This window comes from Convolutriloba macropyga, chromosome 11, assembly GCF_964194025.1.
Source record: "Convolutriloba macropyga chromosome 11, txConMacr16.3, whole genome shotgun sequence".
Classification (NCBI taxonomy): domain Eukaryota; kingdom Metazoa; phylum Xenacoelomorpha; order Acoela; family Convolutidae; genus Convolutriloba; species Convolutriloba macropyga.
Genome location: NC_134478.1, coordinates 3,019,254 through 3,034,557, shown reverse-complemented (window position 1 = coordinate 3,034,557; position 15,304 = coordinate 3,019,254). Strand labels below are relative to the sequence as shown.

Below are 15,304 nucleotides of genomic sequence, written 5' to 3'. Positions count from 1 at the left end.
CTAGTGATGAGTTGGGGTACCTCCAGTATAGCAACTATCTCTTCATCACAAGGTTTGTACTGAGCATAGTGTCTAAAGTATTTGATCCCATCGGTCTAGTGGCACCGTTTACCGTTGCTGCTCGATTGTTACTAAAGGACATCTGGCGTTGGGAGCATTGGGATGAAGAGCTACCAAAAGAGACTGTTGATCAGTTGCTCGTATGTTGTGTAGAATTATCCAAGCTTGCCGATATCACTATACCGAGGACCTATTTCTTGGGAAATTTTAAACAGCTGGAACTACACATGTTTGGCAATTTTTGGCTTGAATTTTTCAGGGCTTTTGCATTTCTCCGAGCGCAAATAAAAAAATGCTTCGAGTGAGCCCCAAGCAGAACCTACATTTGTCCTGGCTCAAGCTTGCGTAGCATCTTTAAAGGCGCTAACAATTACAAAGCTGGAAAACAGGCAGCGCTACTGGCCGCTCGATTGAAACAAGATATCTGTCGAGCTCTTACAGTGAAATTCGACATTGTTCTCATGTGCACCGGCTGCACCACTGTCTTTCAATGGCCTAATTCTACAACCAAGCACCCAATATTTATTGCAAACCGTGTTGACGAGGTCTAATATCACACTAGCGTTTGATTAATGGGACCACGTCGCCACAAGTGATAACGCGGCGGACGCCAGTAATCGTGGGATTTCCGCAGAGATTTTGCAGTTAAGTAGCTGGGTGAAGGGACCAGAATGTCTGAGAACCAAGCAATTCCCGTTCGAATCAAGCAGTGAAGTAGTAAATAACGTCAAAGATGGTATAGAAACCAAAACAGTGATGATACTAACACGTCGTTAGCCGCATATGCAACTAAGGAACCGCCCCCGCAACTAATCCTATTCGATAGTTTTAGTTCTTATCGAGAATTGCTACGAATAACAGCAAACGCACTACGGTTGCTATCATACCATGAATGTTTTCGTACTGCCTGTGTTAGTATAAAAGGTCCCACTGAGCTTGACGGAGCCGAGTGTCGTCATCGTCAATATCTTGTTCAAAGAGATGACTTGCATTCCAAACTCTTCCCTTTAACAATACTGGGTTTGATTACTTTGGAATGGTTTACGTCGCCGTTTGTCGAACTACTGCGAAAAAGTGGGGTTTCCTCAATCTTCCAGGTGCCTGAACGCTAACTCATGTGTAAAGAGAATAGAGCAGTTTGCCTCTCTCAGAGAAACACCCAGCATGATTTGCTCGGATAATGGTACTAACTTTGTTGGAGTTGAGAATGAGCTTATGAGAGCATTGCAAAATGGAACGCCGTCAATGTTGCACTGCCGCTGAACTTGCCCACAAAGGCATTAAGTGGAAGTTCAACCCACACAGTGCGGCCCACCAAGTTGGCATCGGGGACAGGCTGGTACGTTGTTTAAAGAGAACAATTCACACCATCTTCGTTACTCATCGCCTCAGTGACGAAGTTTTGAACACTTTTTTCTGTCTCTCAGACTCGCGGAATACTCTTTCCCTAATCTTTTTCTACTTGGTTATCAAGCAACAGAAATTCCGTCAATCGTTTGTGTCGACAAGTTCAATCATCGTAAAGGGTACGTACGTGCGCAGTCGTACGCTAACGCTATTTGTTCAAGTTGGATCATATAATAGGTACCGGCGCTGATCCGACGTTCCAAGTGGCGGACGCCTGCCGAGATACAGCTGAAGACCGGTTACTTGGTTTGGGTATTGAACAGAACAACACATGGGATTACTACCCTACTGCTCGGATCACTGAACTCGGTTACGGTTCAGACTGCGTCGCACGCTCTGCCGTTTTGCGCACGTCCAACGGATTGCTCTTTCACCCGCTTGTATAATTGGTACTCACATCGCAACATCTGCACCAGAGGATGTTACAAAGTAAATAAATATAAAGCGTGATAATTTTTATCCAATCAGAATCTGATATTTAAATGCGTACAGAAGTCGTTCCAATTTACGTACAGAGTTGGAAAAAGTTCGTTTTTACAAAACTTTAAGATTCGGCTCTTTTGGGTTTTTGGGTTCATCGGAACAAAATGGTGACTGGCATTGAACTGATTTGTAATCAGACAAAATACTGGCCAAGCGTGCATCAGAAATTGCCGTCTAAAAAGTGCTTCTTTTTTTCATACGTTTCTTTATAGCACAAAATGAATTGAATCTATACGAAAGAGTGTTTAATCACCTTTACGAGTGTTTGTTGTACCATCAAAAAAATTTGTTAACATATGATTGTTATCACATAATCTTATTAGGAATAGGTCTCATATGTTGCTAATAGTGACTAATTTTTTCTCAACTTTTTTGTTTCAGTTCAAAGCTAATGCTTTCTATGATATCGAGGTTAAGGATTTTGTCATTTAGTTCGGAGGTTCGCTTAGTTTGACGCCCCTTGCTTTCAAAGATATTCTGTTTTTTTTTGCCAATTTTTTTGGTTTTTGCCTCCTTTTTGCTTTGTCTGCCGCGAGGTTGTATTGCGTACCCTTTCTAAGATTGTGTACTCTTTCTCTGATTCAGCTAACTCTTGTTCGCGTGACACGGTCGATTGAAAAACGGGGTCAATTTTTGAAACAGTAAATTATAATCCGTGTTGTCGACTTCATATGAATGATAGAGAGATAATATAAATAACAAAATAGTATTCTATAAGCACTCACTCGGGCTAACTTCAGTCAGTGATTATCACAGGAGTTATTATTTATTAATCTTCAGAGCTGGTTAAGGTCGCTATTGCATAAATCAGATTGAGCTGCTGCAGATAAAACAACGCAAAGCCAAGAAAACAAATATCAAACTTTTTTTAAAAAAATGATTTAGTTATAACTTAATTTGGTTATAATGGATATCGTAGCTATTTTCTTGACTCAGCGCAATTTTTTTTTATAAGGCTTTAGAGTTATTTGAAGAGGAAGGGATTGTTAAATATCAACAGTTACACTACTAGTAGTTATAATAATTATAATGATAATAGTAATAACGAACATGGATGGAGTACACTAACTTACTTTAACCACTGAGGTAGAAAACAGTAATGCCAATTTGTCATCTCACATTAAAACGCAAACTATAAAAATAAGTTGGGATTTTGGTAGTAAACAACATAACTTTCAGTTTGTTCACATTGGGTTAGGAGCTGTCATCATGTTAACAACAGGTGAATAAACTCCATACCAGATGGTTTTTATTCACACGCGCAAACTAACATGTATTACAGACAGCGTCACGAAGGAAGATTAAGTAATTAAACTAAAGTTTTCATCAAGTTTTTTTCAAGTAGAAAGAATTCGATCAATTCTTAATTTTCTAAGTTTGAAATCAGGCGAATGTGTCGTGTGCTTTAATGTGACATCTCAGCAAACAAGTGCACTAAACGACTATTGCATTTGAACGATCACGAGTCGACGATCACGAGGTGTGACGAGTTTTCGTTACTATTCGTGGGCGAAGGTGTCGCTCGAGTGGTGCAATCGCTGTCTTCATCTCTCAGATCCGATGACGTCACGTTGTTCTCGTCTCTCATGTCCACTTCGGCACTGATATTCTCATCATCGTTTTCGCATCTTGAAATTGACAATTCGGTTGATTCTGTTTCGTCTTCTTCGGGTTCATAATTTGGGGATCCATTCGTCGGCGTTCGCAGACCCATTTCGGGATTTGCCGATACAGCTGATTGATTTTCAATGTCGGCAGGAGTGTCCAAAATCGGAGGAGAGCCGGTAGGTGTTTCTCGATCCGAGTTGTCGCTTGCAGGAGATAACGAAGACCAGTCGGGTTCACATTTCGTGATCGCCGATTCTCTCGTTGCTTCACAGTTACTCGTCGCAATCGCTGCCACGTTCTCTGACGTAATAATGCATGGCCTGGCTGCTAATATTGCGTCATTTTTTAGAATGGCGTTCTGTTGCAATTTCTGCTGCTGTTGTTGTTGTTGATGTTGCAACATGACCGAGTTGTAAGTTCCGATTGCTTGCTGGTGTCGCAGGACTTGTGCCAGCTCAACTTGATTACGTAAGCGCAGTGTCTTCTCGTTGTGTAATTCGATGTCTGTTTGCTGTAAGTCCTGGCGAACTTTTGATATTGCGATCTTGGCATCTGAGATCTCTTTTTCTTTTGTTTTCAGTTCTAGAGTCAGCCTTTCGTTCTCCTAAAAAACATGAACACTGTCAACTTCACGCACATACGTTTTAGCCCATCGTTTAACATTTTTCGTACAATTGAGTTCATACAATTGAATTCCAAACCTTTAGAACAAAAATTATGTCTCAGATGATTGTCGCCGAAAAGTAAGCCAAGAAACCAATTTGATTTGATAGCAATTATGGTCATTTATGATATCGTTTTGGGGGTTCTCAAAATGTAGTGTGATTCGAGCACCAATCACTCAAGAGTTTTTAGCAATATTGAGGTTGATTACCTGATGTGTCAATGCAAAGTCCTTCAAGTATTGCTTCTGCTGTTCTTTTAGAAGCTCCACAAGTTGATCAAGATGCAATTTCACGCTCGGTGAGCAATGTGCGTTCATCTTAGCAATTGTCACCTCCATCGCCTGGCTGATCATGCGAAGCTCTGGAGATACCAAGTCTGTTGCCATGGTTACCGGTGGGGCTGCCGCTTGCACAACACTTCGGATTCCTGGAACGATGCTCGGTGCAAGTCCAGAATCTCTAGGAGAGGGAAGCGGTGGCACAACAACCGATGGAGCTGCAGTTTGTTGCAGTGAACCTTGAGGAACACCACTGTGGTGTGCCGCAAGGGCAATATGAGCGGGTGATGCTTGCTGGGTGTGCGGGTTAGATCCAGGCACATTTTGTGGAGAATTTTGGATTACGGAGGGTTGTTGTTGCTGCTTTAGTTGTTGTTGGAGAAGAATTGCGGCGTTGGAGGGAACAGCTGCCGATGCGGGTGAGATATTGCCAGCACTGGTTTCTATTGCAATTAGTTGACGCCGTAGCTCTTGTTGTTGTTGCTGTTGTACACCTAAAAATGACTGAAAATAATTACCGTGTACGCAAACTTTGACTCCAAAATGTCGGTAAACACTAATGGCTATATACATAAATTTTTATAAATAATTACGGTTTAAGTTATTAAGAAAGGGATAATGTTTGGAATCGGATCCTACCGGAAAGGAGCAGTTGGGGGAGGGCTGGCAAACGGAATTGATCATACTACGACAACCAATAAAAGATCAAAATAGTGGCAATGGTTCAACAACTTACTTGGGGTGGCAGCGGAGGTGGGTGGTGAAGATACAGAGGGGGATGTGTTGGTGTGGGGAACAACTGTCTGGACAGGGGAGGGTGCTGCAGAGCCGGAGGAGGAGCATGAAGGGAATGTAGTCAGTTGAGCAGCCGGCGACGAGGATGAAGACAGTTGCGCCCCAGTAACAGCCGGACCTCCACCCAATTTTTCGCCAGACCTGAACAAATGAAAACCAGTGATTCTTTTTCGTTACACTAATCCATATGACCACTTTTTAGGGATCTATTCTGATCCTCAACCACCCCCCCCCCCCCCCCCCAGCTTAGAGGGCACATAAATTTTACGCCCCGGCGCACGAGCTATTTTTTTTAGATAGAAACGTGCTATATAACGGCACGTCATTGTAATTGGGGGGTCATATAAATACTGGACAGGAACTGAACCGATCTTTTTTAGTTTTTATCTGATGTTTCTGATAAATGTAATTTAAGTCTTTTAACTACAACTACCACTAATCATCATAGTAAATTTTATGATAAGACCGCGGTTCGATCTGACACGATAATAGAAACTGTTTTCAATATTTTTCATTCCGTTCAACAATTTAGTCAACAAAATAAGTCAACACGTAAGAGAATGATTCAGAAAATTGTTTCCATCATATTGCAGAGAAAGGTAGTGCTAAGTAACGATGAAGCATTTTTCGGGCCAAAACGTTACCCAAATTGGCAAATTGGTGCAGCTGTAGTCAAATTCAAATCGCACCCGAAATCTGGGGGACATTAACGAATTATAAAGTAAGCCTTATTTATTTTTTAATTGAACTAAGCACTTTTAAAACAAAGTCCATAAATTCAAAACTTTTAAACTTTCCTATTATTTCAGTTCTTCAAAATGATGATTAGTATTACTGATTGCTCAGTATTAAAGAACGTAAACTGATTTAACCAGTCGCTTCTGATTTTATTATTTCATCAAACATTCATTAAATTTTCAGGATCTTTTCCGTTTGTGCCCCCCCCCCCCCCCCCCCGGCTTAGTGGGTGCATATTATTTGCACCCCCCCCCCCCATACGCACGTGCCATATTTTTACATAATGATTTACTGTGTAATGACACGTGCTCTGCAACTGGGGGTGCATAACGTACTGGGGGGGGGGGGGGGGGCAAACGGAAAATATCTAATATTCCATTTAAATCTCGGAAAAAAACTCACTTAATGAGAGTGAAGGGCGTTGAATGTGCTCTGGGCAGTTGTAGGGAACCATTTTGCTGTTGTTTCTGAAGTCCTGCGGCAATTAGCGCAACGGATCCGTTCGCTCCTAATTGCAATGCACTCGAAACAACATTCTGATTAGCTGTCGAACTTGTCAAAATTTGCGAGTATAAATCAGTGTTATTCTTTATCACATTCGCAAGTTGCGACCCTTGAGATGTTGCCGCCAAAATTTGCGCTGGTAAAGTAGTCACAGAATTATGTACGCCTGAGGTCGCCAGTCGCAGCCCAGAAGCGGTAGAAAGCGAGGATAGAGTTGTCGCGGTAGCTGCATTGCTACTAGCTGACGTGAGAACCGGCGGTGACGTTGTCGGCGACCGGTTTGAGTTCGAGTCTGGACTGGAACCGAATCCCGAATCGCAGTCAACCCGAGGAAATTTCTTCTTGGGGGTTGCACCGTGGGTCGTATGTCCAATTGCATTGCTTTGTGTTGAAATGATTGGAGGGATAAGAACTTTTTCAGTTGATTCGGGCTCGAGCTGAAATATTAGAAAAGATTACTTTTTTGCATGCTTTACGGATCATAAAATTATCAAGACATCCCTCAACATATATAGAGAATCTTAGATGTCGAAAACGAAAAGAAACTAAAATTCGAACCATTCGAGAACAACTTTTCGCAACTTTTCGAAGCAGTACTTTTTATAAAGCTGCAAGAAATCTTAATCACACTTTACCACATTTACAAAAAATGAACAAAATTCTTTTAAATTATCACAAATAATTAGTTCAGATTGTTTTAAGTACAATAAGAAAATTTGAAATTGTGAAGGTCAAGAAAACAGTTTCAATCAATAAATGATCTGTCATTGAACGGACAATACAATCCCTGGAATTAAACCGACAAAAATTTGTGGAAACTTTCTTTGCCCCAGTTCAGAAAGTGTCTTTCTCTCCCAGTTACCTGCAATTTGACTAAGTTATACGCCATTAACACATAATTCATCGTCCAAAAATGCAGGTCAAAAGGTGCGAAATGGGAACGCGAGGCGCGTTAGAACCAGAAACGCTGACAAATTTGCCCAAAATACCCCTTTCAGACACAAAGCAGTCTTGAATTGTCCTGAAATTTTAGGGTGGCACTTTATAGCCTTCTAATTTGTCTGCATAATACAGCCCTGTTTATTTGTTCAACCCACAAAACCAGTCTAAACCTGAGCCAAAATAATCTGGAATTCCGCGAGACGAAACACTTGAAAACCCTGGGCGAGTATTTGAAGAATGTTCGAAACCGTTAACTACTTGTCCCCGCTTTCTATTCCAGTCATATTATGAAGGCTTCAAGGCTCAAATAAAATATGGCTGGAATTTTGCCAGGATTACTTGAATTCAGGCCAAAAGGCATTAGCGTGAAATGATCTGTCGATATATTTGGAGATTCGAGGCAAACATATTAGCCATAAACTTTGCAAAAGTTGGCTACCTTGTGTTTATTTTCATTCGCATTTTCAATTTGGTTCAAATTCCCTACAAATAATCTCATGTCTGCAGGTTTGACCGAAAAGCGATTCAAACAAAAATGAACCGATTTAGCTCTTTCTTCAGCTCTATCTTTAAATGTACTTCGCAAAACTGAAAAGTAGCATTCAGTAAATATACAAAACAGATTTCCTTGCGGGAAATCGAGAGGGGAGAGGGGAGGACGGGGGGGGGGGGGTGAGAGAGAGGGGTGGTTTGGAAACAGCAGACATAAATCATTAAACAGTACAAGTCGCGCATATTCGCTGTTTGCCAAGACCTCGATTGTAGCTAAAACCAGACAAAAGATTATATAAAAGCCAAATGTTTCATATTTGCTCGAGCATAAACCATATAGTAGTTATAGTACAAGCTAATGCATAAAGTCATATGAATATACATATTTAATCATACAAAGATGTATATACTACGATTCAAAGCGCTTCATTTTTTGCATAGGTGTGGTGAACAAAAAGCTCTTTTTCAATCATTTTTTCATACATGTTAAGATGTTTTCAGAATGGCGTCTGAATACAAACGTGACTACTCTCGTTTTTAGACTTCTTTTGACAACTAATTGACCTAAAAGAGAATCACTGTTGCATACGGTCTAAGCGTGTGATCTTTTTAAAACACCAAAGTTTATCAACTCAGAAAACTTTTGAGCAATGACTAAGCAAAGTTATTTCTAATCTACAAATAACAACAAAACCGTCTAAAAAACCAGCCACTATAATTGAAACGAGTAAATTTACTTGAATTTTTTTTGTTTTTCAAAACTTCCATAATCAAAAGAGCCTTGAGAAAAATGAACTTCATTATTTATAGAAGTAAGAACGAAAATACAAACATAAAAGATAAAATCCAAATTAAAAACTACGAAAAATACTTACCATAGAAGCTCAAATACTTATTTATACTGAATTAACAAAAACCACCTAATTTTAGCCAAACTTCATTAATTATCCTTTCACAGATATTGCGTTATGGATTTTTAATTTATGGCATAGCTAGAACAAATATCCATACATTGGAGAAAAATTAACACCCAACTAAAATTATACTCAGAGAACTCCAATTGACTCCATAGTCAACATTAGCGCATCCGCATAAACCTTAAATGGTTAATGTTAGGAGGTCTAAGCACGCGCTAATACAGTGAAAATGGAACAGTACTGTATTTGAACCAGCATCTCTTACTTGCAAAACCTAGTGTGATAATCATTACACCAACTGGTCTTAATCTCTCGAACTTCCTCTTATAACCCATTCTCACGTTCTTTCTTGTTCTTCAAGGCTTCATTTCTCTAGCCAAGTATACGTTGAACAAGTAGAGCGTTTGTTAAGAGATGTGAAGTTATATTATGCAAAATTTACCTTAAGTTGTTCTCTCTCAACCTTTAACAATTCCCCTTAAATTGCGCTTCACCGCTTTTGGAGTTTCTAACTATCTTGTCTCTCTTTTGCGGTTAAGATCAGAGACTAAGGTCTGATCCATAACCTGTTAGGGGGTCTAAGCAGGCCCAAATACTGTGAAAATGGACCAGCTGTATTTGAACCAGTATCTCTTAGTTGCAAGCTTAGTGTGCTAAACATTACACCAACTGGTCTTAAACTCTCGACTTTGGGCATCTCTTAAATATTCCATTCAATAAATTTTAAACAGGGAAAATTTTATGTAAGAATACCAAAGAACAAAAACAATATCTACTAGAACACACCTCCTTTTGAATTAAATACTCTTGGTGCACTTACAGAACAGACGTATATTAACTATACCGAGACTAACTATTTCACTTATTTTCTGAGACTATTCGGTAGAAAAAGCAAATAACTTCTGCTCAATATAACACCACTTCACAACGCAAAACTGTTTTTGTCGCTTTAACCGAATTTGTATGTATACTAACTATACCGATATTATTCGTAAGATTAAGTGAACATTTGTGTTCTTTTTTCCCCGTTCTATATATTGTATATTATTATCGTATCGTCCAAAGTTTTAAGATCCAGATACAAGACGGTCATATTTTAATATTTAGCATTGAAATCGGTCTCGCGAAAACTTAGTGAGCTTGAATCGCGCGACAATGACAATAAAATGACAAACATACTTTAAACATACACCTTGAAAAAGATGAAAATTCCAAAAAATTCCAGTCAGAAGGGACGTACAAGATTGCAGCCTTTCCTGGGAATAACAGTTTTCTCAATAAAAAGTACCGTTTCAAATTTTTCGTAGACGACATAGTTTATTAAAATTTCGAAGGTCGATAAGAAGGGAATTACCACACAGGCTAAAAATTCAAAACAAAGTCATTAATCCAGAGTACTGCGACCCTCTGCTACGCCACCAGTAAATGAGCAGTTCAATTGACTATTCCCTTTCAGATAAAATTTAACAATTCTGGTGTCGGAAAACAAAACATCGGCCCAAAATCTGTTCCGGTTTTACAATTTTTTCTTAACTTTGAAATGATTTATTTAGGATCAAATGCGGATCAAATCTGGAATTTGAATTAAAACATATATATAGTAGGTCGTTGGTTTATCAGCTTCAGAGGGGCATATATTAGTATTCGTCAATAAAGTGACCTAAAAAATATATTTGTTCCGTTTTTTTTTTCGAAAATGAAGGAATTAAAAATATACGTTATACATATATTTTTGTCTTCAAATTTTGTTTTGTTACATTTCGCTGGAAAACAAGAAATGCATCATTTTTCATTTCTCAGAATTGGCCCATTAAGCTCAAGAAACATGAAAATTTCACAATTATTTCGAATAGCTTAAAAAGTTGATTTCGATGTTTAGTATCAAAATTACGGTTACCGATACAATTGTCCCAAAAGTCCACGCTGACGAACCTTGAGTAAAAACTAATTGCCAAAATTTTAGGAGAGGGCTTCTATTTGAGCTTGTGGGTGCGTGCCGATCCGTCTTGGATTTCTTTAGTTCTACAGTAGGGTAATCAGCCATTTGAAAACCATTTATTTTTTTTTAGTTCTGAGGTATTTTAACAAATTTAGGAGAAACGGAAAATTGGAAAACGGAGAAAAGCAGTGTGGGATTAATTGAAAAAAAAATCGCGACACCATTTTCGCCTGTTTCGTCGTTCGGCTTAAGTGAGCCTTCACACTTAAATTTTCTCTAATCTAATAACGAGAGCGAAACTGTTGTGATGTTTATAATTTATGAGCATATTCTTCAGCCTGTCAAATTATCACCAGACATCTTAAAAGAACATCTGCTGGGCCTACTACACATGTATTTGGCTCATTTCGGCTGCAATTTTTAATACTCACTCATAATAATAATGGCACGTGATATTGTCCAGATCATATAATATTTGAACCAAATTGTGAAAAGTTGCAACTCGGTTACTGTTTAGCGAACCTGCAAAGCCTTGTAAATAATTCACATGTTTGAGCGAACAAATAGTTGAACATGTCTGAAACTCGATTTGAAACAAGGCTGTCTAGACAAGGCTGTCTGGAACTGAGACGACAATACATGTGAATCGAATTGAATAACGAACTATTTTGAGACACGGTGAAAGCAGACAGTACAAAAAGTGAATGACCGAAAAGGAGTGAATGAAACTGAGACATGTCTAGACAGTCAACCAATTTCAGACAACGTGAACTGAGCAAGCACAGCTCTAACCACCTTGACTGTAAAAATGTCAACCGCAAAACGTACCAAATTCTGTTTACATTTCAGGCTTTCAACTCTCTATACTATACTTGGCAAAATGTATTTGCAGCTGAAAAATAATTGGGCAAATTCAGGGGGGATTAATCCTCTGCCCACATATCTCAACAACAGGACCTATATTCCTTGCTATTTGCTGTGAGGGGCGGTGCTTTTCAGACAGGAATATGGACCACAGCCATTTTGATATTTTGGTTATTCAAATAGTGAAACGGTGGGGGGGGGGGGGGGTGCTGTTCTTTCCTTACTGGTTATTACTTAGACATTTCAAGGACTTAAAAACATGGAGCAATATAAGTAAATTTGCTTTTCCCAGTTGCTTCAAGGAAATTGACTGGTACATTTTTTTTAATTTTCCACAAACATCAAACGCAAAGCGGATTAGACCGACAAATTCCAAAAACTGAAGGTTTTAAAGTCAGAGTCTACTAAAATTGATTCGGTTCAATCAACGTTGTGCAAAAAGTTGCTGTTATCACGTGAAAAAAGATCGCGTAAATAATATCAAATTTGGCTGGGCTGCTACAGATCACACAATACGGGATCTCTTTATGTATGCCAGTCAAACTTGACAAAAGATATAACAAATCGAAGGCAAAGATATATGCCTAAGATCTGTCTGTGCTATAAGTCTCAATTTAAAATAGTTGGGGGGCTGAAAGTATTAAATTTATAAAAGAGTAAATATAAAATTACAGCTTACTAATTACCAGTTGTGTAGTGGTGAATTGGAGGTGAGCTGTTGGGCGATCGTTCACTTGGGTGTTTCTTCAGTTATGTTATTTGTCGAAAAAGAAAGTTATAAAATCAAATCTGGAATTATTTGTCTAAGTTATTAAACAATTTTGTTCGACTATCTTATTGTTAAAGTGAAGTTAAATTTTGAGAAAAATGAAAGCAGTTGTCTGCTGCTCGTCGCTGGCTCTGTTATTTGTCTCTCTAATTTTATTCCGTCCCACTTCGCTGAGAGAAACAATTAATTCCTCTCAGCTCCGTTTGGGCCGATAGGGAGCGAATCACAAACTCACGTTCATAGTGAGGTGCTTCTTAATTTTCCTATTGGCCGAGAAGGCAAGAGAATTAACTCTTTTTTATCTCACGGAAAAATTATTGAAACTCTAAAAAATAATAAAAATCTAAAAAGCTGAGAGCATCAATTATTGATTTCGTAGGCGCCTGTTTTCTGCTTTTCCCCTCTTCTAAAACCGCAACAATTATGGTTTTCTTGGGGGCTTTTTATGAGACTCTATTGTCTTTTCCCCTGAAGCAATCTGCTTCACCTTTATTGAACTTGGGGGGAAAGATCTGCATTGCAACTGTCAAAAGCAGAAGTAATTTAAATCAAAAGAAACTGTGGTTTTACAGGCCGCCTACGTTCAACAACGTACATTTTCTATCCTGGATATAAGCGAGGAGATCCAGGCCTAAAGTTGTGTTATTTAAATAAGTCGAACTGAGTTGTTTAAATACTTGTGTACTGGTAGTCTTAATAAGCGTTAGTTTGTTTAGCGCGCGGCGAAAGAATGGTTAATTAGCGCCTAAATACGTTCGCTCTAATGCGGGATTAATTATCCGCTCATTTGTAACGGCTCTCTTAATACTACAGCTCACCCCGATTTTTAAGATAAAAGAAAATGATTTAAAAAAAAAGAAATATATTGCATCGTATATAATTTTATTGCGCTTGAGACATATAGATGAGTTACTACAAGTTCAGACAGTTATGAAATTAATCGCAAAGGGCGACAATGGTATGCTATAAAATTAATCGCAAAGGGCGATAATGGTATGCTATAAAATTAATCGCAAAGGGCGATAATGTTTTGCTGTATTATTCAAAAAATTCTGGGGGCAAAATGACTGGGCTTTGCATCGGACTGTTACCATCGTCTTCGATCAAAAGAACCTCTTGTATATCTTGACTGTCATCGCATGGCTCTGGGGTCTTTTCGTGCTTAGGGATCAGTGACTTTATTAGTTTTTTTTGTTTTTGCCTCTTCCTTTTTTCTTTCTCTAACTTGCAGTTCAGTTGTTTGACCTGTTCAACTAATTCCTTGTTTGCCATTCCTAGCTTTTTGTTGGCCGACGTTATTTCAAGATGCTTCTGAGCAAATGCTTTGTTAATTTGCTTCAGGTTGCTGTCTTCTGTTTTTTGTAGCTGTTTCGTTAGGACGTACTGCCTTCTCCAGTAGTCATCACTTGTTGTTTTTCCTTTCTCTGTATTGCTCATTTGCAGACTTTCGAATTTCATTTGCAGTTCCTGCAATTCCGTCTCTTTGATGAACAATTCCTGTCTGAACCTCGTATTCTCCGAAATAAGTGAAGCTTCAGTGACTTCTTCGATGGCATCCGCGGGTGTCGGAAAGGCAGTCAAGTGGGAATAGGGAAAGTTGACATACGAGTCCAGCTGATTGTTTCTGGCAAGGTAAGTGTTCTTTTGGGTATCTCTGTCTTTTATTCTCCAGACGTTTGTTGTTTCTGGTAATGAGAACTCTTTCAAAATAGGCAGGTTTTCAGTTTTCGCAAGAAATTCTTCGCCGGTTGAAATGTTCTGAACCTTAACTTTGTCAGAGATTCTGAACTTATTGGCTTGCATTTTCAAAGTGTACCTCAAGTTCGTCACAAATCTGGGGTTCATGGGATTTACATCGTTTTCTCTAATTTTCTGAATTTTCAAGCAATAGGGGATGTCCTTTCGCTCTTTGTCACTAATGAGGTCATCTATATTTGCCATTTTTCTTATCTTTTCTGCGTGACTGCTTTGTTGATTTCCTGGTGCTGGTCTCTTGCGATTGACTATCCAGTTGTTTTGGGGATCATATTGGTCCTGTTGTTCTCGCATTGGTCGAAATGGCGGAGTTGATGATGGTTTCTGTTGATGTTGTAGTGTTGGTTGTTGGCTTGATGAAGATGGTGAAGCAGCGGGGACGATTATACTTGAGAGGTTGTGCTTGATGCTCATTTTGTGGTTGAGGTCTAAAATATTTTGATATTATTAGCCTGTGTCATTAGTATCACACATTATGGCTTCTTTTCATGTTTGCAAATGTATTGCTAATATAGAAAAGTATTCTATTGTAAAAATGTTTTTGTAAGGTTTTGTTGCTAATTGCTTTACTTAAAAATTATAATGCTAAATGCATTTGTTAATAAAGTTTGGTAAAAAATCGTTTGTTTTGCTAAATGCAAAGTTAACTTTAATAAAGGGAGGGGGGTCATAAATTAAAAAATTTTTATACTTATGCCAGGCGGGCAGCCCTGGCACAAGTACGTCTTTCTCCGCTGCCCGGAGGTGTGAGTCTTGGGGCGTGCGTCACACTAACACGGCTGCAACGACCCGTGCAGCTGGGGAGACAACCTTGCTGAGCTGAAAGAAAAAATTTTTCCGGGTCGTTTTTGAAAATTTCAGTTATCGTGTTAGTGTTCTGAATTATTTAGGTTCAAAAGCCAGGGGGGCAGGCTGGAGAAAGCTGAGGTAACCCCTTCCCGAGGAAAAGTTAAAAGGAAAAAAAAGATCGTTGGGACTTGAGTTGTTTTGGTTTATTAGACAACATCGTCTAAACAATTTTTGCAAATGGGACATTTTGTCTGCTTATTTATGCATACGCGACAGAATCGGTGTTCGTCATGTTGGGA

At 38.9% G+C, this 15,304-nt stretch overlaps 1 protein-coding gene across 1 annotated transcript; it reads right to left on the bottom strand.

The window, feature by feature from the left end:
- Window positions 1-2,576: 2,576 nt before the first annotated feature.
- Window positions 2,577-14,630, bottom strand: LOC142349711 (uncharacterized). Its single transcript, XM_075401444.1, has 5 exons — window positions 13,687-14,630; window positions 6,437-6,994; window positions 5,238-5,437; window positions 4,433-4,995; window positions 2,577-4,162 (listed from the first exon to the last, which is right to left on the bottom strand). Exons 1-5 carry the CDS (start codon window positions 14,628-14,630, stop codon window positions 3,410-3,412), a joined length of 3,018 nt encoding a protein of 1,005 aa, XP_075257559.1. The 3' UTR covers window positions 2,577-3,409.
- Between the last annotated feature and the right edge of the window lie 674 nt (window positions 14,631-15,304).

Bases quoted from the DNA above. Each gene is read 5' to 3' on its own strand.
- LOC142349711 (XM_075401444.1), bottom strand. From the start codon at position 14,630: ATGAGCATCAAGCACAACCTCTCAAGTATAATCGTCCCCGCTGCTTCA. The intron at 6,995-13,686 runs GTTAGAGAAAGA...TGCAAAAAAGTA, and splicing joins GTCAAACAACTGAACTGCAA to ATCTTTTCTAATATTTCAGC. The intron at 4,996-5,237 runs GTAAGTTGTTGA...AGTCATTTTTAG, and splicing joins CACCTCCGCTGCCACCCCAA to GTGTACAACAGCAACAACAA.